Below are 24457 nucleotides of genomic sequence, written 5' to 3'. Positions count from 1 at the left end.
ACATCCCACCTAACCACTCCCCACATTGCATACTAAAGTCTCTGGCCACATGTTCCTCTCGCTCTTGTGCCTCTGGACCAGCCTCTGTGCTTCCCCGTGTGGCCTTGTGTGGTGGGGCAGGCCCCCTCCTCTTAGGTGCTCAAAGTAATAAACTCTTCTTTCAAAGGCAGGTGTCTCTGTCTGTCACCTTACCATACCCAGTGGAAATGAATTTCAAAACAAAATGTGAGGTACATTTAAAAACAAATGCAAAGGATTAGCATTTCAAAAAACAGAGCTGGGACCTCAGCAAGTTGACAGAAAATGTCCCATGGCTGTTCTTGTATCTGCTTGCCAATGCAAGTCTGAGTGGGCACCAGGATGCCACCTAAGCTTGCTTTCACTGTAAAGTGCCACTGGAAGCAAGACTGTCAGAGGGATGCTGACAGCCGACACCCACTGCTGACTACTTGGGGCTCCCTATAGTTTCTAGAAAGAACTAGTTGTGAACAACAAGTGTCATTAGTCACTTCTTCACACCTACCCTCTTCTTTGTGCTACTGTAGGACATCTTCTTGCCTACTCTGCAGGAGGCTGGAGCCATGTCTGAGCAGGTATGCTCCTTCTTGGGAAAGATGCCTGGCTTCTCCACTATGGCCTTTATAATGGAGAGCCTGAGGGAAGAGCACTGTGTATAAAACAAAGCTTGCTCCAGGCACTGTTGCAGGAGCCCTTCATAACTGGCCATTTGTCCTGGTTCTAAGTCAGCACAGGAAGGCCGTGTGGCCTAGGTTAGTTCTTTTTACTCTTTGAGTGTCAGCTCTTCTGCTTTTGTTTTTTGTTTGTTTGTTTGTTTTTGTTGTTTTGAGACAGGGACTTGCTCTGTTGCCCAGGCTGGAGTGCAGTGGCAGCTTGTTCTGTTTGTGAAATAAAGTGGGAGCATGAGGACCAGGGGTTAGGTTCCCCTGGGACTTCTGCCAGTTCTCCAGCATAACTCCTTTCTGTTTTGTTTCTTTCCTTATAAAAGAGCATGAGAAAGCCTACATGAGGCCCCTGGCACATCTAAGGTGGGTGGGGCACCAGGGCCCCCGGAAGAGGAGCCTTTGGATCTGACAGGAGCAAGGGCTTTACTGAGGCTGCCAGAGATGCTATCGGTAACGAGGGTGACACAGAGGTGCCAGCACAGCCTGTCAGGCAACGAGGGAGGGAGGGATGGTAGGTCTAACTCAAAGGACACGAGCTGCCTTTGCTGTGGTGCCACCATGGCCCATTGCTCGTTGTGCTGCTCTCAGGACTCAGAGTATGGGAGCGGGACCATTGCCGTTACAAACCCGCAGGGAAGGGGCTGAGCACTCGGAGGGCTGTGTGTGCACACACGATGTCATCGGAGTCAGGAAGGCAGCCAGCCGCGAGGAGATGGAAAACTGTCCTACGGCACCCAGGGAGACCTTCACAGCCCATGCATTAGCCCCCGTCAGCCGGTATCGTGGCGCTCCCCACAAACCCAGACTCTCTCCTTGGCTAACAACGGCTTCCACCAGCCGACCTCCTTGAGCCTTTGTGTCCTCATTTCTTCCATGTGCCACACATGATGCTACAAGGTCCCTGCTCTGTCCCTCCAACATGCCACTCATTCCTGACTCACAGCCTTCATGCACACACCCCTCCCTTGTCCTCTCCTCACTCTCAGTCATCCTGTTCAATACCATCATGGCACTTATCATAAGCTCTTAGGATCATGTTTATAGGTTTGATTTCATTGTTGCTGTAGGGGGGTCTGTCTCCCCCATTTAGGCCTAACAGGCCAGGAATCTTGTCTGTCTGATTTACTCCTAGCATATGTTAAGTGTTCAATAAGTTTTTGTTGAATAAATGAAGGAAAAAAAATCATGCAGCCTCTGAGATGTCATGGGATGACAGCCCAGCCACCGCAAGTTCGCTAGTAAATCATTTTCAGATTAGGACCCTGTTGATAGCTGAATTCATATTTTAGTTTTATTGAATGTGTTATTGTAATTCTGCAATAGAGGTGCCTAACCTGGGTTGGTGCATTTCCATTCCCAGGAGCCCCAAGGAATGGAAATATGGTAACCCAGCAACATCCCATGAAGCTAGTTACCTAGGAGAATTTGTGGAAAAGGGCACTGACTGGGGTTAATGGGTGTTGGCTTGTGACTGGGGTCCGTGTTGATGGTTTGGTGATGGAGCCTTGGAAGTGGTGTCCGTGCCAGCGAATGCAGCTCCACTGGGGTCAAGTGCACCCTCAGAACGGAAAGAGGGATGTGGTTTGTTATTTCTTGTGCATTAGCAATGTGCCGTCAGTCAACAGGCCATTTCCCACCTAGGATTTAGTGGGATTTTCCACTTTCCCTAGAAAGAGAATACTGTCTGTGGCTTTATTTGTAATCATCATCAGGAAGGTCCTATTGAAGGAGACAGTGAAGTAAGAGGGACCATCCTTCGATCGGACTATAAACTTGGTGGCGGTAGCTGCTGCGGCCTCAGTGCCCTCTTCACTGACATTCAGCACAGCCTTGTGGGTTGCCTGCCAAGGGAAAAACAAACATCAATGGCCCCAGTGGAGACAATTTTACTTAACTGAGTAAACTAAACTGAGTGTTTTTGCCCTGGAATGGTGATGTCTACCTTGAAAGGATTCAAGGTTCAAATGCCCGGCATTGGGTTTGCTCAATAGATTTCAGTGGGTGTTGACTATGGCCCATTGGTCCTTACACTGGGATTGAGATGGTTACAAATACAGAGCAGGAAGATCAGAGTGAGTCTCAGTTCTGCCACTTATGGTCGCAAAATTATTTAGATGCTGCATGCTTCAGTTTCCCGATCTATAAAAGGCAATGATAACTGCATGTGTCCCGTAAGGTTATTGTGTAAATTAAGGGAGATCATACAAAGCAAGTGCTCGTGGACTTGCCAGCAGTAGTAATTGCTGCAGTTCTCGCATGGCAGACATGGGTTTGATATGACTAAAGTTAGATCCCTTCTTTGTCTTCTAGGGAAGAGATTCTTAACCTGGAGTTCCTGGATTTCTAAGCTTCAGGGAGGCTTGAGCTCCTGTGACTACAGGCATTATTTTTCACAGGCTCACAGATGCACTTTCCTCGAGAAAAGTCCATCATGCTCATCATATGCCAGTGCGGCCTCTCAGCATTTTCTGAAAACCAATGACAAAGGTCCCCTTCAGTGGCCCCAGGATCACTTCTGACTATTATAAGCCACTATCAAAATAAAATTTTAGGTCAGGGATCAGTAACCCATATGTGTGCAGGGGCTAGGCAGGTAACCCCAATTAACTGACGGAGACTTCTTGTAAGAGCATGGGGTGCCCACATTACCTGGAGGGTACTGTCTGGTTAAAAGGGGCACGCACAGCTCAGCTCCTGTGACGGCTGCCGTGTGGACACATAGGCTCACTGTTACCATGTGGGAATTAGAGTCAGTGATTTGTTTCAAGAGGGTCAGGAATCTAGACTTTTAGATCTAATATACTACGTTTTAAAACTCCTCTCTCTCTCTCTCTTTCTCCTTACACCCTGAAGGCCAGATAACACATCTACAGAGTGCAAATGGTCTATGGGCAGCCACACTGTGATGCCTGTGTGAGGGCCTAAACTTCAGGGAGGAGGAAGGTGAGGTCAGATCCTGAGGGAGTACCTGCTCGCCTGCAGTAGGCATGGGGGAGCAGCTGCCTGCTGAGGATGCCTTCGGAACATTTGTGTGAAGAGGGATAACAGATGCTGAGTGCCAGAGGCATGGTGGCCGTAGGCCGCAAGATTTGGTTCTTCTGGCTGCAGAAGAACCGCACTTCACCTTTCAGGCCTCTGTTTCCTTATCAATGAAATAAGAGCGCTTGATTAATTCTGCAGGTGCTTCCAGCTTGGACTTTTTTTGCAAATATTCTCATTCAACTCACTTTAGAAACCTGCAGGGAGTCTCTCTTTGTAATTCCAGAAAAATCAGCGTTTTCATCAAAGGCATTTTGGATGCCCATCTTCGGGAGGATGGTTTCCAGATTGTAGGAGGCAGAAATGGAAAATTTGGGGATGAACACCTCTATCCACCTATGGAGTAGGGAAAATGAAACAATGAGGTCACAAGCCCACGGTGTCTGCATCTCTGCTCCTAGATGCCATTTTGGGAGACTCCGTTCTTCCTCCAGCCATTGCTAATTGCTGCTAAAAAGGTCAACACATATTAGCCAAGAAATCCAGGTTGCTCTTGAAATAAGCCTCCCAGCTGAGCAGGTCCAGCACTAAAAACATGCAAGGAGACAGACAGGCCCCCCAGTGAAGTGGGTGCAGAGGTGAGAAGGTGGTCAGCAAGGGAGTCTATGGCAGAAACCAACAGGAGACGTCAAGCAGCAATAGAAGCTCATCAACCACCCACTCACTGTCCGGAGTACCTCCTCACCAGCACTTCCTGACGCAGGCCCTGCTAATGCCCTAGAGCAGCAAAGTCCAGCAGAACATCCTGTGATGCTGGGAAGATCCTAGACCTGCACTCTCCAGTACAGTAGCCATTAGCCATGTGTGGCTACTGAGCAACTTAAACAGTGGCTTGTGCAAATGAGAAACTAAAATGTTAATTTTACTACATTTCAGTTAATTTAAGTGTAAATAACTGCAGGTGGCTTAGTGGCTACTACATTGAACAGCACCACCTGATAATTTAGCACAATATTTTTTTTCCTCTGCAATGGTTTCCCTGAACCAAGAGTAAACAGCCCACATGTATTGAACTTTTTTTTTTAGATGGAGTCTCACTCTGTCACTCAGGCTGGAGTGCAATGACACGGTCTCTGCTCACTGCAACCTCTGCCCCCCGGGTTCAAGCGTTTCTCCTGCCTCAGCCTCCCAAGTAGCTGGGATTACAGGTGTATGTGGCCATGCCCGGCTAATTTTTTTTGTATTTTAGTAGAGACAGGGTTTCACCGTGTTGCCCAGGCTGGTCTTGAACTCCTGAGCTCAGGCAATCCACCCGCCTCAGCTTCCCGAAGTGCTAGGATTACAGGCGTGAGTCCAGCCTGAACATTTATTATATGCCAGACATTGTCCCAGGCACATTCAACAACACTTCCCCCATTTTAAAGATGGTAAAGCTTACTTTTAGTGCTTTGCCCAAGGTTATGAGCTTAGTGACTCACAGCAATGAAAGCACAAAAATACTGGATGGACACATTTCAGTCCTCATCTGACAGGTGTCTTGTGACCCCTCATGCCAGGGACAGCTCTCTTTTCCCTGCCACTGTCCCCTTTCCCTGTTTTCTCTGTGCTCCATCTGCTGCTCTGTGCTCTGTCCCTCCCTCCCTGAGATTCTGTGCCACCTCCTCTTCCTATCCCCAGCCCCAGATGCAGCCTGAGAAGAGAAGAAATCGCTGACACACCCTGCAGCATCTCTTCATCCTTGACTTTGAGTTTTTGCCAGTGCTGTGTCCTCTATCAAAGCTGCCCTTCCCAAGCCTCTGTGTGCTCATATGCTACCCATATGTGCAGCTAAACCCCACCACCTCCTCGAAGCTGTCCCTCAGTCCCAGCTGAAAGTGATCTCTCTCTGCTCAGAAGCTCCTCAGCACCTTTCCTGCCCTCCCCTGGGGCATTATCCAATCTCTTTCTTGAATTCCAGTTACACTGCAGCCTTGCTTCTCTCTTCCCAGACTATGAACACCAGGGAATGCTGCTGAAATCATTCTATGATGCCAACAATATGTTGCTAAGAGACAGAGCATAAAACTTTGACATTCCTTTTTTATCTCATGATTAATCTTTCTGATATTCTCCATATTTTTTATACTCACCATAATAATTACAGAACTAAAAATAACATTATTAGCTAGCATTTACTGAACACTTACTATCTTCTAGGAATTCTTCTAAGCACTTTGTAAATAGCAGGTTACTTTATCTTTTCACCAACCTTTGGATTTGGTAATATCGTTATCCTCTTTCTTATATATGACCACCAATGCTTTTGTTTGCTTGCTTTTATGGGATTATTCCATAGATTTCAATATCAGATTGGCTTCTAGAGCCAGCTCTGCTAGCATATAACAGCTACATGACCTTGGGCAATTCACCTACCCCCTTGGAGCCTCCATTTCCTCATCTGTGTAATGAGTGGTACTAAGACTCCTCATCAGGTGATAGTGAACTTCATGTGCAAACATGTATAGACAGCCCCAGGCTCTCTGTCCTGCATGCAGTTGGTGCTCACTGTGCAGAAGTGATTATCTAACAGCTGTTAGCACAATCGCTCCCCCGTTTTTGAATGTGTGCATCCCCTGCCTCAGGGCCCAGGAGATTGACACAGATGCCCACCTTTTCTGGAGTGAGTGGCTCCACTTTCTCAGTGTTCTGGCTGACAAGGCCTGTTCCAGTTGCCTCATCTTGCCCTTGCTAGGGAGGACAAAGAAGGCCACAGCATCTCCCTTGTAGTCCATCTGCAGCACAAAGCAGTTCAGCTCTGTATCCACCCCAAAAGCAAACTGCTCCTTCTGGTGCATCATGGGGACACGCACAGTGACCTGCTTGCCCACCAGGAATGGGAAGCTCTTTCTTGTATATGCAGGGTGAAAGGGCTTCTCCCACCTGGCTAGCACAAAGAGAGAAAAGAGGTCTTTATGTCAAAGTGCAATTAGTGAGGCAAAGACAGCAAAATGAAATGGGGAATTACTGCTAATGGGTATGAGGTTTCTTTTTGAGGTGACAAAAAAATGATCTGGAATTACACAACGGAGTAGTTGCCCAAACTTGTGAATATACTAAAAACCAATACAATGTTGAATTTTATGACATGTGAATTGTATTTCAATTAAAAATAGAATTAAGTTAAATGGAACAACATAAAGTGAAGGTAACTTAGTAAGGGCTCAAAGCACACCAGTTTTCTTTCCTTCTCTTTCCTGTTTGAAGGATGGATGGATAAATGGGTAGATAGCTTGGCAGATGGAGGGTGGATGGATAGACGAAAAGCTAATGGGTAGATGGTTGGCTGGCTGGGTGTATAGATGGATGAATGGATGGATGGATGAACTGATGGATGGATAGATAGATGAATAGATTAATGTATAGGTGGTTGGCTAGCTAGGTGGATGAATGGATGCATGGATGGATGGATGGATGGATGAACTGATGGATGGATAAATGGGTGGATAGTTTGCTGGATGGGTAGATGGAGGGTGATGAACAGGTTAATGGATAAATGGTTGGCTCTTTGGGTGGATAGATGGATGCATGCATGGATTCATGGATGAATGACAGAAGGGATAAATGGGTGGATCGTTTGGTGAATGGGCAGATATAGGGGATAGATAGATGAATAGATTAATGGACAGGTGGTTGGCTAGCTAGGTGGATGAATGGATGCATGGATGGATGGATGAACTGATGGATGGACAAATGGATGGATAACTTGGTGAATGGGTAGATGGATAGATGAATACTTTAATGGATAAATGGCTGGCTGGTTGGCTAGGTGCATGCCTGGATGGATGGACAGATAAACTAGTGCATGGATAAATGAGTGAACAGGTGGATGAAGGGAGGGAGGAAGGAAGGGGAGGAGAGGGACAGAGGAAGGGAGGGATGATACGGTGGCATCCATGAAAACTCTGCCTGGAGACACCAGGCACTTCTATCTCAAGCACAACCCTATAAAGTTGGCTTTATCATCAGACTATCCAGTCAGCACAGAGACTGGCACAGGTCAGGCACTCAACACATGGTAAATCTTTTAGAGACACATGCTGAGGATCATAAAGCAAGTACGGGGCAGAGGCGAAATTCAAATCCAAGTTGTTTGACTTTAAAGCTGATGTGCATTCCCTGCAACATAGTGAAAACTGTAAAACTCTAACATATATCTATGTCTATATCTATATCTATATCTATGTGCAGTTATATATGAAGGAGAGTTCATATATGTATGAGGTATGAATGACAGTCACATCAGCTTGTCTACATTTCTACACCTATGAAAGTGTTCATACTCTTGGATTTGCTTCTGAAACTGGGTTGTCAGAGAGTTCCATGTTCCTTCTCTAAAACTTTCAAGGGGCAGTGGGACAGCTGCTGGTGGCAAAAGGTCCTTTCTCTCAAGTAGTTTCCAGATTTTTCCTATGCGTTTTCCACTGAGTCAAATATAAACACGTCTCAAGACACTTAATCTGTCTACCCAAAGAGAAATAAATGAGCCTCCACTGTAACTGGTAAACATGAGCTATCCTAGGTCCTGCAGCCAGCTAATTGCAAAGCTAATTAGAGCTCAGGCCCTCCCATTTCTCCACCCTGCAGTCTAGGGTTTGTCTGGCTTGTGTATTTCACTAAGCAAAAATCATCATCATCATCATAAAATAAATAAATAAAAATCAACTTCTCAAATCCTTACCTTTAAAGAAAATGTGGTTCACCAGCACCATGGCTGTCAGAAGGTCAAGGCCTTGGATTATGTCTACAACCTTCCCCTGGGTCCTGTTTTTCACGTGGCTGTTGATCCTCGCCTGGGCAACGGAGGGGTTGGAGAAATCTGTAGAAAAGACTTCTGCTTCATACAGCCTCTTGACATTGCCCAAGAAATTTGCCTGCAGCTGCAGCTCCTTCTTGATGAAGAGGGCACTTCCCATCTTCAAGGCCAGGTCTTCGCTGGGAACAGTCAGTGAGTGAACCAGGTGCTGGAAGCCTTGGTGGATGGCAGACTCTGGTGTGTGTGTGAGGTTGAAGCCCAGGCCCTGGAGAATCTGGGTCTTGGTGACTGAGTGGGCCCCAAGGGAGAGCATGGCCAGGGCAGTGGAGACACTCACGGGGGAGAAGAAGACGTTCTGACTCGGGGTCTCCAAAACCAGCCTGCGGTACAGGCGGAAGGCAAAGTCGGTATTGAGGGAATACACCTGTGAGGCAGGGGTGCTCTTTGTGGAGGAAGGGTGGGGGTATCCGCTGGGGGTATTGGCCGGGGACACACAGTAGATTGGAGCACAGAGGCCAACAGCAAAGAGTACTCCATAAAGGGAAGATACCATTTTGGAACAAAATATGTCTGCAAGAGAAGTAAGAACAATTGAGGGGGTAAACTGAGGGTCCAGGCCCTGAATCAGAGACCTTTCAACACCCAATGCCATCAGCAGCAGAATGAGGACAGAGAGGCCGGTTAACAGAGCTCTCTCACGTAATCTCCTTTGAGCCTCACAACAGTCCCATGATGTAGGTATTATCATTGCTGTTTTACTTGCAAATAAGTAAACAGGCCACAGAGAGTCTGTGTAACTTACCCCAAACCACACGGTTGACTTGTCTGTGTTCTGTGTGGACTTCAAAGTCAGGTCTCAAATTCCAAATCCGTGCTTTTTTGATGTTTCTGCTTCATAGACTTATTTTTTAAGAATTGAGAGTGTGAGATCAGACTGCAAAGTCTCCCTCTTAGCAGCCAGAGGTGGTTTCTCACCCTTTGGAGGTCCCTCTACACATTCTTTATCCATTTTGTGTAGATCTGATTATTTTCTCACCCTGGCTGCCTGTTCCCAGACACAGGCATTTACTAATGTGTGCATATCTCTCAAAAAGTGGAAACCTGGAGCAAAAGGCTGTCCTTTTTGCTGTGCTCCTTCAGGTGCCCTGAGCACTGGCAGTCAGTTGCTGATGAGCTGCAGTTCAGCCACATCTGTCTGCTTCTTCTTCAAGCCTCAGCTGACATGGCTCTGGCACCAAGGAGACTTCAGACTAAATGACCTGATAGCAATTTCAAACCGCAACAGGGCTGGGCTTGCATCCAACCCTGACATTCGTGGTGGACAAGTAACCTCTCTGGACTTCTCTGTTTCGCCTTTGTAAAACAAAGATAGTTACCTTACAGAGTTGTTCAGAGGACTGAGTGTGATAAGGCACAAATTGTGCAGCACGGGACCCAGCACATGGTGAGCACTCAATACATTACTTTTACTGTTGTTTTGTTGAAGTCAGAGAGAATTTGATTTGAGCAACTCTATCAAGTACTGCTTGCAGGTCTCCCCAGCCCTGCCTACAGCACCCTCACCTGTTCAGTTTCATCAGAAAGATTTCATTTACTTTAACACACCTTTACAGAGGAGCTCTAACCCTGTGGGTTGACTCTGAGATACAACAGTAAATGGTCATTTTATAGAAGGAAGGTGTATGAATCCAGTGCAAGGCCAGGTGGGGTCTGTGCTCAGCCAGAGGGGAAAGCAAAGCAGGTGTGTGCTCCAATAGGTCCCATCTGTCTGAAGGCTTTTCTCTCCTCACCAATTTTATACTTTCTCCCCCATGACCTGGATGTCCTTCCCCCCATCATCCTTTTCACAAGCAAGTGCCTTCATAACCCCCCCTTGCCCTTCATCAGACTTTGCTCTTTATTCATTTATACTACAGTGTGAATGGCTGCCACCCACTCTTCTCCTAGGAGCACCAGCATGAAGTGTTACTTTTTGTTTGTGAAGGAAAGACTTTACCCACTGGAACAGAATTCAGTCAATAAGTGAACAATTATTTTGCCAGAAATGGAGAAGGAAAAGACAAGAGAATCTTTGCCAAAAGCGACAAAAATACTGCCACACACAGTCACTTGTCTATGTCAGACCAAGCATAATGTGACAGCCACGTTCCCAACAATTTCTCTGGAAATGAAATATGTAAATGAATCACATTTTACTATACCAGATATAATTTAACTTAGATGGAACTTTATAAAGAACCTTTTAACTGAGTGAGTAATTCTTTTGCAAAACTGTTCACTTCTCTCCATTTCCACTTATGTGATTGGGCGATTTCTGTTTTGTAGTTTTGTGTTTGCCTGTTTGACTAAAGTGGAGTTTTCTTTCTAAGTTACATTTGCATCCATCCATCCACCTACTGGACTCTTTGCCAACCTGTTCTGAACTGACCTCCGGAGCTGCCCCCACCCTGAGTGCCCTATCTCTCCCTTTCTCCAAGGCCATTTTACCCATGCTGCCATCTTCCAAGTCAGGAGACTGATGGTCACTCTGCACTCTTCGGCCACCCTCCTTCCCCACATCGTTCTTCCTCCCTGAGACATCGCAAGCCCCAGCTTCTCTCCATCTCTTTGCTCTTCCCTTGGTCCAAACCCTCCTTATCTCTCCCCTGGACAATCCTGAAGGCTTCTGGACTCATCTCCCTCCTCTGGTCATGTTTGCTCAAAACGTTTTTCTTAAGAAACTTCACCAATTTGACTCTGCACAGAGATGATCTACTGAGAGATAGAAGTGTTGGGGCTACAATGGGGGACAGATAGCCAGGGTCCTGACTCTTAAAGAGCTCCCTGGGAACCCTATGACACATGGCCTTAAGAGTTGACTGCTTCCCCTCTCTTCGGCCCCACTGCCGGCCAGTGGATTTATCTGCAGTCTCTGCAGTCAACGCCAACAGCAAACAGCCCAGGGTCCACCTCCCTCCCTCCTCTTCCCACTCACCCACCCCTTACTCAGGCACAGCATACTCTGCTACAAACGCCCCTCCTGGATGCCACCTTCCTTTGCTCATGGAAAAGCCCTTGTTTCTCACTCTGGAAGACTCTACTTAGCTATTACTGGCTTGAGAGGCCCTCCCTGGCCCCCCTCTCCTGTTGTGACTTCATCACTCTCTCCTTTCTCTCTTCTGCCACTTTGGAAATTTACTCAACTTCTATTACCAAATGGATTATCACTGACCACACGCAGGCCTTTAGATAATCTCTAGGTTCTTTGAATGTGTAATTCATACATTTAGTCCATTGGGTTGAACATGTACACTTATTATGCAGGTACTATAGAAGGTGTTGGGCTACAATGATGGACAGAGAGACAGGGTCCTTGTCCTTAAGGAGCCCATTGGGAAGACGGACAATTAGCAAACACCACTAGGCACAAGAAGTGTGTGTGTGTGATGAGTAAGTACAGGCATCGGGAACACCTATTCCATAACAAGAAAGGCTTCCAGAGGAAGTGTCAGCTGATTGAGACTTGAAAAATGTTAGCAAGGTAAAGGGGAAAAGCAGAGAAGAGAGAGATTCAGGCTGGGAGGACCACCTGTGCAAAGGCCCAGAAAGAACCAGAGCCAGGCAGCTTTGAGGAACAGAAAAGGTTCTGACACAGATTTCAGCACCACAGAAGCCGGCAGGAAGGGCTGGGGAGTGGGAGAGACCGGCTGCTGTGAGAGGGGTCCCCATGCGGGGATGTGCGGACTGGGTTCTGTGCCCTGGAACCCACTGGGGGATGGCTGCAGAGAGCCTCAGCAGCAGAGAATTCTCAAGACTATCCCGGCACCTGTCTGTATTCCTCATTGCTCTACACACCTGCTTCCTGTCCTCCTTCCCCTTTCCCCCACCAGCACGGAAAAGTTCCCAGTGTAGGAGCTCAGTGGACACTTGATGTGCTGCCCTGAGATGGAGAAGCATTTACACCAGCCTCAGAACTGGGGTGGTGGCTGGGCGCGGTGGCTCACGCCTGTAATCCCAGCACTTTTGAGGCAGGTGGATCACCTGAGGTCAGGAGTTCGAGACCAGCCTGGCCAACATGGCAAAACCCCATCTCTACTAAAAATGCAAAAGTTAGCCAGGCTTGGTGGCGGGTACCTGTAGTCCCAGCTACTTGGGAGGCTGAGACAGGAGAATCACTTGAACCCGGGAGGCGGAGGTTGCAGTGAGTCGAGAGCAGGCCATTGCATTCCAGCCTGGGCAACAAGACTGAAACTCCACCTCAAAAAAAAAAAAAAAAAAAAAAAAGCAACAACAACAGAAAACCGAAAAGCAGGGTGGTGAAATGAAGGAGGCCTCCTGGAATATGGGACTGAAACCCCAAGTTTCTCTTATTTGATGAGCTCTGTGACAGACTGGGGCTCTTCAGGAAGCTGTGTAAGAGTGTGGCATCTGCAGGCTTCCCTGTGACAAGCCGGGGTCTACTGTGTTAACTTGGGGTCTGCAGGCCCTCTAGCCTCAATGATGAAGTGGCAGCACTTGATCTTGACGGCCACTCAGAGGTCAGAGCCTAAGCAAGATCATGGTTCCCCTCCTAACCTCAGAGCAGTACTTTCTGTTTAGAGAACAGCATTGTCCTCGCATTGCTTCACCTTCTGAATTGCGTCGACCCCAATCTGTAAGGAGGGCAGCTCTGAGGAAGGGTGAGACAACGTCTGCAGAATGCCCAGTGCGGCATCCAGCCCATGGTGGGCAGGAGACCAAAGCTGCATCTCTTTTGTGGCTCTTATGATTTTGTGTCCCTCCCTTGGAATCATGGTGGAGGAATAGGATTGTCCCTGGCTATTCGTGACCATGGGAGAGGGGACCAGTTGAAGGAAGAGGACATCAGCCACATGGAGGGGAAGCGGGTGCTGCCAGGCGCCAGGATGCCACAAGCACCAGGGGTCTGTGCCCCTTTCTGTGGAGGCTGGGGGTGGGGCAGGTGGCTCACAGGGGGCCCCCACTGACACTGGGTTGTGCCTCCCATGGAATCCCCATTCCCATCAGCAGAGGTGGCCTATTAGACGCGGCCTCCATGCCCCAAGTCTTGTTTCTTTTGGACTTGGGTTGAGTAGGGGAGACCCACCTGAAGTCGGGGAGTTGGCTAGTAAGTATCCTGACTCACCGATGGTACTGGCTTCCATGTGACTTCAGGTAAGTCTCTGCTTTTCACAAGACTTCAGAAAGAGGTGGTCTCAAAAGGCCCTCTCTTCTGAGTCTGGGATCTATGTCTGAGGGCCCCCAGGTCATTGCTCTCTTGGGGGAAAACCATGGCCAAAGCCCATTCAGTCAGCTCTTAAAATCCACCACACTCCCCACTTTGCTTCTCCCCACCCTGAACTCCTGTCCTCCTGTGGCCTCCCCTTCTTTCTCTCAGCCCTGCCAAGGCCCTTGCCCCTCTTTTGGCTGTGGCCTGGGTTTATGTGAGCATTCGGCCAGTGGGCACTGCTCATTCGGGTGACAGGGACACTCTGCCGTCCCCAGGGCTTGCCTCTTCTGGACCTCTCCTTCCCAGCTACCACAGCCTGCACTCCACCTTCCATTGTCTCTCACTCACTCCCATCTCCAAGTGCTCCTCCACCCTGCAGATAGGATGACTTTTACAGATGCTGAACTGGTGTATCATTCAACTCACGTCAAATTCCTCAATGGCTCCCCATTGAGCTCAGGAAAAATGCTCAAGCCCCTGGAATTCAAGAGTCTTATTTATTGGGCTCTGACTTACCTCCCCAGCTTCATCTTTGAGGACCCAGCTGTTTGCATTCCTCAGTTCCACCCCATCCCCATCTTCGTTTGCCTCTTTATCCAGCTTGGGTGTCAAGGGCTTCATTTTAATCTAATTTGCTTCACCTCCAGACCTGTGTCTTCATGTCCCAGCCCTGTGGCAAGGCTCCATGTGTGGTAGAACCTACCTGTCTGCTCCTTCCCTGCCAAGTGCTGCTGGAAGAGGGGTTCTGCAAGGCAGCCTCGTCCACTGGGGGTTCCCAACCACCAGCCTTTATCCACCTGGCAACATGTAACTCATCAGCTCATTCCCATTTTCAGGGAAAAGCTTCACCTTTTCCATGTCCTTAACCTTTTTATTCCAGGGTGGAATGGATGCCCACCCTGCTACGTATGCATGTGTGCCCACATGTGCACACACACACACACACACTCAGCAGACAACCTTGCCTCCTATCTCACATAAAAGAGAGATTCTATGAAAAGGAATTGTCTCAAGTTCCCTCAAAGTGCATCCTCTCTGCCTATCCCTACTTTCCCAGTCACCCCTCTCTCTCCCCTACACATCCACTCCACCAACAAAGCAGAGGATCTGCCCTCCTTTGAGATCCAGTCCCCCTTCCTGGGCCTTAGAAAGTATCTCTTCTCTCCACCTCAGGACCCTTCCACCTATCTTTTCTGCACTTAAACACTCCCCCTCAAGCTGATCCTTGCTGTTAGTTTGGAAACTGTTCAAGTCTTGCTCGTTAAGACAAAGAAACCAACAACACAACAAAAAAACACTCCTTTCACCCTCTCATTTGCTTCTAGCAGCTGCCCTATTTCCATACTCCTCCTCTTGTGGCCCAAATTTTCAAGAACTGTGTATTCATGGCCTCTGTGGCCTTACCTCCAACTCACTCACTGGTCCACTCCAGCCTGGCTTCTGTATCCACAAAAATGTGACCCAGATGCTACTAAAAGCCAACTAATGTGTCTAGGTTCTCATCTTACTTGACTTCCCAGCTGCATTTGACACTGAAGACCATGCTCTGATCCAGTCCTTCCCTCTGGCTTAGTGACACCACATTCCCGATCTCTCTGCACCTCCTTCTTACCCACCTTTGCGGATTCCTCTTCTCCTGCCCTGTCCTTGCATGGTTGGCGAGCCCTGGCACTTGCTTACTTGGTTGTAGCTCTCTCCTCACTTTAATCTCTCCTCTCCCTCCAGCTGCTCTCATGCCACGACACCCACGACTTCATTACTAAGACAGGCAAATGATGTATTATTTTTATTCTCCAGCTTAATCATTTCCTCTGATCTCTGTATGTCTAACTGCCTACTTGATATCTCCTCCTGATGCTGCAAATAAACCTTACATGCAATATGAACCACAGTGAACTCAGACTCCTTCCCAAGAACCATCTCCCAGCAACAGCCACAACTGAAACCCCTTTTCAACATTTCTGTCACTGGATCCACCATTCACCTAGTTTAGTTGAGCCTAGGAGGCATCCTTTCTCTTCCTTCTTCTTCATGTCAACTTATTCCCAGTTTTGTCAACTTTACCTCCTAAATGTTGCTCAAGTCCATCCACTTTTCTCTGCCTCCACTCTGGCAGGCTAGTTGTGCTGTCATTGTGTCTTGCCTGGGCTACCACAGAGCTTCCTAACAGCCCTCTCTGCACACCCTGTCCTGCTCCTCCAATTCACTCTGCACATGACAGCTAGAATAGTCTTTTAAAACTCAAACCTGACTGTGTCACTTACTATTTAAAATGTCTCAATAGTCTCCCATTTCCTAAAGTAAACACTGAAGTCTTAACTTGCATAGCCTGGGCTGTGCTGGCCTCTCTAACTTCATCATAGATCATGAAGCTCCTTGCCCTTGACATCCATGTTAGCCCATTCTGCTGATTTTTTTTTATGCTCACACGTGATATTTGTTGTTTCCTACTCCTGGAATATCCTTCCAACTCTCTTCATCTGACTTTTCCCCTAATTAATTTTTATTCATTATTTAGGCCCTAGTTCAGGTGATTTCCTCAAGGAAACTCTCTTTGACCACTCAAATAAGAAAAATTTCTCCTAGCAGCTATTTTTATAGTACCATCAACTTCTCAGTGAAACACTTATCACTGTCATAGTTTCACATTTATTTGTGTGACTGAACAATTGATAAATCAGGGATCTTGTCTACCTTAATTTTGTCTACTTGTGCACCCACTCTTTGGCCAATACTCATGGTCCATTAAGTAGTTGCTAAAAGAATAAATGAATTGAAATAATCCATTTACCTCTGAAGAGTAATCCTTACTGGTAATAAGCAAGGGGAACTCAGGGTGATGAAAAGTCCTGTAGCTACTTAAGGTAAAGTTACACAGGTATATATGTAAAGTTTGAGTTGATTTACACTTTTGGCCAAAACAAAGTAACTGATACTGGTTGCAAACGGTTGTACACAGATAGAAACTAGACAAAATTTATGACACCATTGAGATACTCAAAAAGTATATAAAACAATTCAGACATTAGAGAACAGGCAGGGAAGGTAAAAAATGAGATAAGCTCTAAAATTGTCCCATTTTTCTGCCTAAGGTCACTTTCTGGACATGTGGAAGAAAACCCAAGGAGGGCATGGGAGGCTTGCTGAGCTTAGGAGACAGACATTAGAGTTTGAGAAAACTGATGAAGCTACAATTTGTGCAGTGAAGTACTAGAGGAGAGCTTTAGAAACGTGCCTAGGGGTCTCTTTAAGTCCAAAGCTAAGTACTAAGCTCTGTGTGCATAAAGTGAAATTCCACATGGCTGGTCAACATACACACACACACACACACACACACACACAGAAGAAAAAATAAACCTACTGTGAAGGCATAAACAAACTAATTTCCAGAGTTCACAAAGCACAAGGATATATTAAGATTATGACCACCCAAAGTGGAGAGACCTGGAGCATTCAGTAGAGACCAGAAGTGTCACATCTTGGCATTAGGGCTAAACTAACTTTGAATTAAAGCTGCACTAGACCCACCCTAACAAAGCTTAAAAACACGCCTTGACAAGCTCAAGCAGATCTGTAAGTAACTTATTGCCTGTTAAAGCAAATGTCAAACACTGTAAAGGAAGACAACAAAACTCAGACAACAAAATTGTAATCTTATGATGTCCAGCATCCAATCAAAAATTGCTAGACATTCTAGGACTAGGAAAATGTGACCCATGACCAGAAGAAAAATTAAGCAATATAAACAGGCTCAGACATAATAGCGATTAAGGAATTTGCAGACAAGGACTTTAAAACAGTTACTTAAAACATGCTTAAATAATAAAAATGTTACTGTAATGTGAGAAAAATCAAACTTCTAGAGATGAAAAACTTAATATCTGAAATGAAAAATTCACTGGCTGGGTTTAACCGCAAATTTAGTACTATAAAGAAAACATCTGTGATCTTGAAAATGTATCAATAGGAACTATTCATACTGAAGACAGCAAGCTGGAAAATAATAATAATAAAAAACAAGTCCCAGTGACTTGTGGGACAACATCAATGATCTAACATATGTGTAATTGGAGTTCTAGGCAAAAAAAAAGTGAGGGACAGTGGAGAACAGAAAATTTTGAAGAAATAGTGGGCAGAAATATTTGTGTACCTTATGTGAACTATACCTAAATAAAAATCAAAATACAATAAATTGAAATGAATGCCACCCTGCTGTTTCTTCCTCTACTCTCTATGATTACACACATATCTCAGTTGGCTTGGACTACCCATCTCACTCTCTTTGCCTGACACACTCCTTCCCATCCTGCCAGCTCCAGCTCAAAATCGCCCACTGCACAAAGTCTTCTCTAGATCCCACAGAAAGTCTGCCCCTCCCTTTACAAACACCTGGAGCAAACCAGAACAGTTTATCTTCTTATATGTCGGTCTCCCTGATTAGACAGTCTGGACTTTGTGAGACATCCTCCAGGGTTGGGACTATGATCAGTAAGTAATAGGGAGAGACGTAGCAGATTGCATGGGAAGGAGCAAGTGGGAGGGATGTTGGGAACCCTGAGGGCCAGGCACTATTGGCTCACCCACACCCAGGGACTTTTGTAAAGACTCATAGTTGGTAAAACACAGAGAGGCAGCCTAAAGAAGTATGGAACTTACCAAGCTTAATTGGGCTCTCATTAAAATGCAAATTCCCAGGTCCCATGCAGAGCTACCTAATCAGATTTTCCAGGGAAAGATGAGAAGACTTGAGAGTGGGGAGGGCTGTGTGCTTCCTCTTCCCACCCTTCACCCCACCCTCTGTCCTTGCCCCAGAGAGAAGCTCTTCAGGGTTTCCTCTAGCTCTGAGGTCCTCAGTTCCTGGGGCCTGAGGGCCACCTTGAAAGTAAAGACCCATTTCTCCCCAGATTCATAAAACCGAGGCTGCTGGAATAGCCACCAGCCAGGAGTAGATCCCCATGGGCCCATCAAGATGGAGCCTTGCCCCAAGTCCACACTCCTCCATGGAGCCTCTCCTGCTGTGTCCAGGCCTTTCTGGGATCCTCTTAGGACTCTGGCTACAGGATCTTTTGCCTGCCTCACACATTCTTATGCTTCTGCTCCATTTCTGGTTTATTGGAGATATTCATACTATTTTAAAAATCTCGCTACATCTTTATACTTTTCTATTTCAATACTTGTTTTAATATTTCACCCATTGTTTCTCCTAACAGTGGAGCAGATTGGGTGCCTCAAGGCTACTCCTGGAGTGCCATCTTAGCTAGAGGGTACCCTTAGGATTGTCAAGAAGCCTCCCCAGCTGAGATCCACAGTCCCCACCATGGATCTGTCTCAGGACGTGCAGCTCCCTGCCACCCTTTCTGCTGCAACATTGTTCATTTCCTAGCCTGCCCAGTGTGATCCCCTGACTTCTAGGAATCTGAACCAAGCTGAGGGTAGAGATAGGGAAGGGAGATAGATCCAGACAGGACCCCAACACTTGAGGAGTTTTGTCTGTCTGTTAATTAGTCTAGGTTTTTTTTTTTTTTTTTTTTTGGCAAGGGGTCATTATTTCAACATCATGGGACACATGGGATTCCTGCCCCAGCAGGGGTCTTCATCCTGGAGGGCCCCTTTTTCTGCCTTGCCCAGGAATCTGTGATTCCTCTGTTCACATCATGGTGAAGAAAACAGCTATGGAAAAGCTGTCTGTGCTGGAAGGACATTCAATCTCCATGGAAGCCCAGCCAGTGGACTACCCTTCCTGCTCTGGAGGCCTCTAAAAGCCAATACTCTATGGATGCGTGCCCAGCAGGTGCCAAGTGGGTTCATGTAACCTATAGCATTGAATTCTCCCAAGACCCTGAAAGATCAGTATTACTATCCCCACATCATAGAGATGCAAAACTAAGGACTGGGCCACCAAGGGATGTGACTAATGTCACAAACCAAATAAATGGCACAGCTGTGAATTTGACCTCAGCCTGTCTAACTCCAGGGCTTCCCACCAACCTCCAGCCACCTGACTCATTTTTCGAAGTCCTTAACATAAAAGACCACTATATGTGACGTGTATCCTGGATTGGATCCTGGAACAGAAAAAAACATATATTCATTTAAAAAGATGGTGAAATTCAAATAAATTTTGTAGTTTAGTGAACAGTAAGCTACCAACACTGGTTCCTCAGCTGTGACCAACGTCTCACAGTCATGGAAGATGTTAGCATTAGGTGAAGCTGTTGAAGGGTGCATGGAAACTCAGTGGACTCTCTTCATATCTTTTCTGTGAAGCTAAAATTATTCCAAAATTTAAAAAGAAGAAAGAAAAGCCAATTAGTCAAGGACATAAATCAGGAAAACATTCCAACTTTGGCCAAGGTCTCCAGGGATCAGGGAGATGACTGCTCTGTTCACAAGGTAAACAATCTCAGGTGGTTTCTGCCCACGACGTGGAATCACTCAGTGGCAAAGTCCTCCCTCTTCCAGTTCTCTTTTGATTATTCTGAGTTCCCCCAGGAGTGAGTCTCAGCTTGATGCCAGCCCATCTTTACCACCATCTTAGACTTGCTGACTTTCCTTTCTAACAAGGGTGAGCAGACCACAGCCTGGGAGCCTGCAATCTGTGACAGTCTTGGTTGAATATAATCACTCAATTAGTTTTGTTGTGTGCATTTTTACTTTCTACTTGTGGCAAGTTGTGCTAGTTTCTATGTATGACTGCAATATTAATTTTTCTATTTAAATGAATTTTCTTTTCCTAACATGAATTGATTTAAGGATAGGCCTTGAGCAAATAATGTACAAAAGAGAGGGGAATTTAGTCCTAATCATGAAAGTGGCTTGGGAGTAAATAAAATTTGAGAAACTGAGCACTAATAGAGAGCTGGTTTCCCAAAGAGAAATGGCACCTCGGCTTTGCACCCCTGTGGGAACACCTGAGCACCGACATGGTGACTCAGTGGAGTAGGATACGTGTTCCTGGCTGGTTCTGAAGGGAGACTAGAAAATGGGGAGGAAGCAGGCCATGTGACCTCAGCACTACTTGAACAAGGTCCCTGTCTCTCCTGTCCATCCTGGCTTCTCCATCCCTGGAACACAGCTTGGCACATAGTAGATTCCCAGTAAGTATTTATTGACTAAACAAATCCATGGGAGAATGACTATACATAAAAGTTTCGAGCCAGTTCTATCATTTCCAATATGAACATCAAAGTATTGCCCCAAATAGAAGGGTCTTCTGGGGGCATCCAGGGCAACCTCATCATTGCACAAATGGGCAGTGGAAGCCCAAGAGGAAGAAGGCATTTGCTCCAGCCACACAGTCAGTGTCTGGGAAAAGCAGGACCAGGAACTAGGACTTCCCATCTGTGATCATCCTTGCCAACACACCAGTCTGTCTCTTCTGTCATGCACCCACATGAATGACCTCAGCCTAGGCAGGCGATGCTGCAGGCAGAGTGGGGGCAGACAGCAAACCAGACTCCTGGTCACACCAACTGGAAGGGTTGTGGGCCGGTGAGATGGGGAAAGTACCTGTGTCGTGTCAGGCTTTGATAGGCATCTAGGAAGTGTCGGTTATGTCAAAATCAAAATCCACTCATTCATTCATTTATTCACAAGGTCAGTCAGCCCACAAATATGTGACCTGGGAAGGCTTCTGAGAAGGAGTAGGGGTTAACCTTCCCTGAAGGACTGAGTAACATGCTGGAGGGAAGTGGTGGGAGTGGGAGAGGATGAGGAGCAAGGAGAGCATCCAGGCAGGGTGGGAAGAGGTAGGGAGGTGGCACACAGACCTACAAGAAGGAGCAGGCATGGCGACATCCTAGTGGGCAGGCCTGCCGGACTAAGGCATGTGACTCCCCTCCCAGAGGAGAGGGGAGCTTTGGAGGGGGTTGACCGTGTCTGGACAAGGATGATTGGCAGGGCAGTTTTTCTTTCCAGCAAATATGTGTTGGGTGTGTGCTCTGTGGCAGGTACCGGCCTGGGTATGGGGGATACAAGGACACAAGTCTGCAGGCAGAGGGGCACACAGCACATGGGCTTGCCTGGATCACTCTCAAACTGCACACCTGCTGCAGCCCGCCATAGCTCTTCAATTAAAGACCAGCATCCCTCTGTGGCCCACGAGTTCCCACCTACCTCTTGGCCCCACTCCCACCCCTTCTTGCTTACTCATCTCATTTCAGCTCCTCACCCATGCCACTCCTGACCTCAGGGCCTTTGCACGTGCTGTTCTCGCTGCTTGGTGGGGTCTCCCTGGGCTCCCACCCTCATTTCTTCCTCTTTTTTTTTCTTTTTCAAAATAGAATTTATTTTTGCAGTGAATAATACAAATGTGGCTATGAAAGCAGAACATGATATTTAAAAATATTTAAGATATGCAACAGTCATTTTAAAAACAGAATTAGTTAAAAGGAAGATGAATAAAGAACTCAAGCTTATGCCTGATTTCTATTGGTATACTTAGAAATACCGATCAGTATTTAACATATTATTAACTATGCTGGAAAAAACACCTCTATATGCAGTTTTAATTCCTAACTACAGTTTAAAAACAGATGAGTTCCCAGCATTTGGAGCTCCTCCTAAATGTTACATCCTGGGGAAGCCTTTCTCGGACCCCTGGACTGGACGCGACCTGTCTGTGACACCCTTTGCAAGCTCTGCAACGTCTCCTTCACTGTGCCCGCTGCAGCTCATGACAGACATGTGTTTACTGGATTCATGGTGGCTTCCCTCCCTGATTATTAACCCCAGGAAGGCAGGAACCGGTCTACATATATCAACAATGAGCTCAGAGATGGCAGCCCAGAAGTCATCATTTAATGGAGGATTGACTGCAGCCCACAGGGGCCTGGAGGGAACATTCAGACCCACCCGCCATCGTCATGCATGGAGGTGAGGGTTTTGGAAGGCTGCTTGGAAGAGGCTGCCTGGAAGATGTTGGAAAGGTAGAGAAGAGTTCATAAAGAGGTCCTAGTGGCCTGGGTATTAAAGGGTGAGTAGGAGTTTGTTAGGCTGGAGGAGGGAATTCCCATTAGAGGAGATGGCAGAAGCACTGGAGGGGGCTGGTGGAGGACTGCAGCAGGAGCCCTCTACTGCATGCCCACATGCCAGGCACGATGGCCATGCAACCTCACGTGATCCTCAGAGGTGGGTAGGTAGATAGAGGGTATTAGTCTCCAGCTTAGCCGCTGGAGGTAGATGTTATGATCCTCTCTCAAGAAATGAAGCGGCTAAGGCTCAGAAAGATTTAGTGATATGCCCAGGTCCTCTGGCCACTCGGTGGCTGTCCTGGCATTGTCACGTCCCCAGTGTCATATGTTGCGCACCTGAGACCGTAGCTAAGGGTTTCTGTGTCTTTCCGTACCCACCCCTCAGGCTGGGGCAGGGGAAATGATGTCGGCAAAGGGCTCGGCCGGGATTCCCAGCCTTTTTCCCACGTCTGTGTCCCTGTGCGGGATCTCAACCTTCTCCCTCACCCCCACCCTCTCGAAAAGGGGCTGCGCTCTCTGGGCTCCGAGGCTCAGCTCTCACCACCGTCCACTAGCCCTGCCCTTCCCCCCTCCCCCCGCAGGCAGCCTTCTCCACCAGCCTCTGGGGACTCTTCCCTTCCTGCCCCAAACCAGAAGATGGGGCACTTGCTGCATGTGGCTAACCCTGAGGCCACGAGAAGGCCACTTCACCTCTCTGAGCCTCAGTTTCCACGTCTGTTCTAGGGACCCCCACTCTGGCTGCTCTGAGAGCACCTGTGACCAGAACACAAAGGACACCATGAGCTGCAACCTGCTAAACACGCCCGGGAAATGATAAGTAGTGCCAATCGAGGCTCCTCAGTGCCAAGCCAGCCAGTATCCTCTCCTCTCCAAACACCGAAAGACCTGGGAATTCCCTGCAGGAGAGGAAGGAACCAGATGCCTGAAATGAGCTTGCCGCAGGCGGGGAACCTGTGAGCGGCCGTGCGAGCACCTGATGCCCTCTAGTGGCCACAGGTGGCCCTGCAGGGCCACATTTTCTGGGGAGGGCGCAGAGACTCCACTCACTCTTCAATTGAACTTGCTAACAGATTTAAACCGCAGGATCTGCCTTTGACAACAAGATAGGGAGGGGACAGGGGAGGGAGGGTGCCAGGATGTTCTTTTTGTGCCTGAAATGGACAAAGCTGGCGGCAAGTTCTAGCTGCTACTCTAGACTTCGTCCTTCTAATGCTGCCCGTGGGGCTGGACTGGCCCTGTCCCTGTTTCCCATCCCCTGGATTCCTGGCTGAGCCCAGAGCTCCCTCGTGGACACTCTGGGGCGGATAATTGGCCAAGGACTCACAGAGGTGAGACCAATTTTGTTAAAGCACTGAACTAGCTTCCTTGGCGCCCCAAAGGGAGTGGCAGGACCTTCACTTCAGAAATAAGAACACAGAGAGGGTTTGTGGCTTTTCCGAAGATACCTCATTCTAGGATTTGAACCCCAGTCTCTCACTCCAGACCCCAGGTACCTGTTGTGGCCCATACCTTCCACAAATTATCCACGAACAGCCAGTCAACCTGGGGCAGGGCTGTGGGGGAGAAACATTTGTTTATTAAATCACAGAGTCCCTCTGCCCACTGGAGGGGAGAGGAGAATGCCACCAAGTGGGTGGGGGTGGGACATTGAATCCCAGCATCTGAATGGGCAGGGAGGAAATGGGGCACAAGACTTCTAGAACTGGCAGTTTTGCTCATTCGGGCAGTCTAGGGAGATGGTGACGGGGAGAGACTAAACTGAAATGTGCCTGTGACTTCCATCTCAGGAAGATGGAACATGTTCAACCCCAAGCCGTGTTCCGGG

At 47.4% G+C, this 24457-nt stretch overlaps 1 protein-coding gene across 3 annotated transcripts; it reads right to left on the bottom strand.

Moving 5' to 3' along the window:
- Positions 1-1948: 1948 nt before the first annotated feature.
- SERPINA9 (serpin family A member 9) lies at positions 1949-15338 on the bottom strand. 3 transcript variants are annotated; one of them, XM_055291409.1, is made up of 6 exons: positions 15277-15338; positions 8792-9024; positions 8380-8491; positions 6312-6585; positions 3911-4058; positions 1949-2524 (listed from the first exon to the last, which is right to left on the bottom strand). In XM_055291409.1, exons 1-6 carry the CDS (start codon positions 15311-15313, stop codon positions 2321-2323), a joined length of 1008 nt encoding a protein of 335 aa, XP_055147384.1. In that variant the 5' UTR covers positions 15314-15338; the 3' UTR covers positions 1949-2320. The 3 variants fall into 3 exon arrangements, with proteins under 3 accessions (XP_055147384.1, XP_055147382.1, XP_055147383.1); XM_055291407.1 differs by having other exon boundaries at positions 8380-9024; XM_055291408.1 differs by having other exon boundaries at positions 8380-8834.
- Positions 15339-24457: the final 9119 nt, after the last annotated feature.

The sequence above is a fragment of the Symphalangus syndactylus genome, chromosome 8 (assembly GCF_028878055.3).
Source record: "Symphalangus syndactylus isolate Jambi chromosome 8, NHGRI_mSymSyn1-v2.1_pri, whole genome shotgun sequence".
Lineage (NCBI taxonomy): Eukaryota > Metazoa > Chordata > Mammalia > Primates > Hylobatidae > Symphalangus > Symphalangus syndactylus.
The sequence above is the reverse complement of the archived record's forward strand: the minus strand, read 5'-3'. Positions and strand labels throughout refer to the sequence as shown.

What these genes read in the sequence shown, in the direction of transcription:
- SERPINA9 (XM_055291407.1), bottom strand. Translation starts at nt 15,313, where the DNA reads ATGCAAGGACAGGGCAGGAGAAGAGGAATCCGCAAAG. An exon ending in GAACCACATTTTCTTTAAAG is followed by an intron (nt 6,586 to 8,379) that starts GTAAGGATTTGA and finishes TCTTTGTGCTAG; the next exon opens with CCAGGTGGGAGAAGCCCTTT. An exon ending in AGCCACTCACTCCAGAAAAG is followed by an intron (nt 4,059 to 6,311) that starts GTGGGCATCTGT and finishes CCTACTCCATAG; the next exon opens with GTGGATAGAGGTGTTCATCC.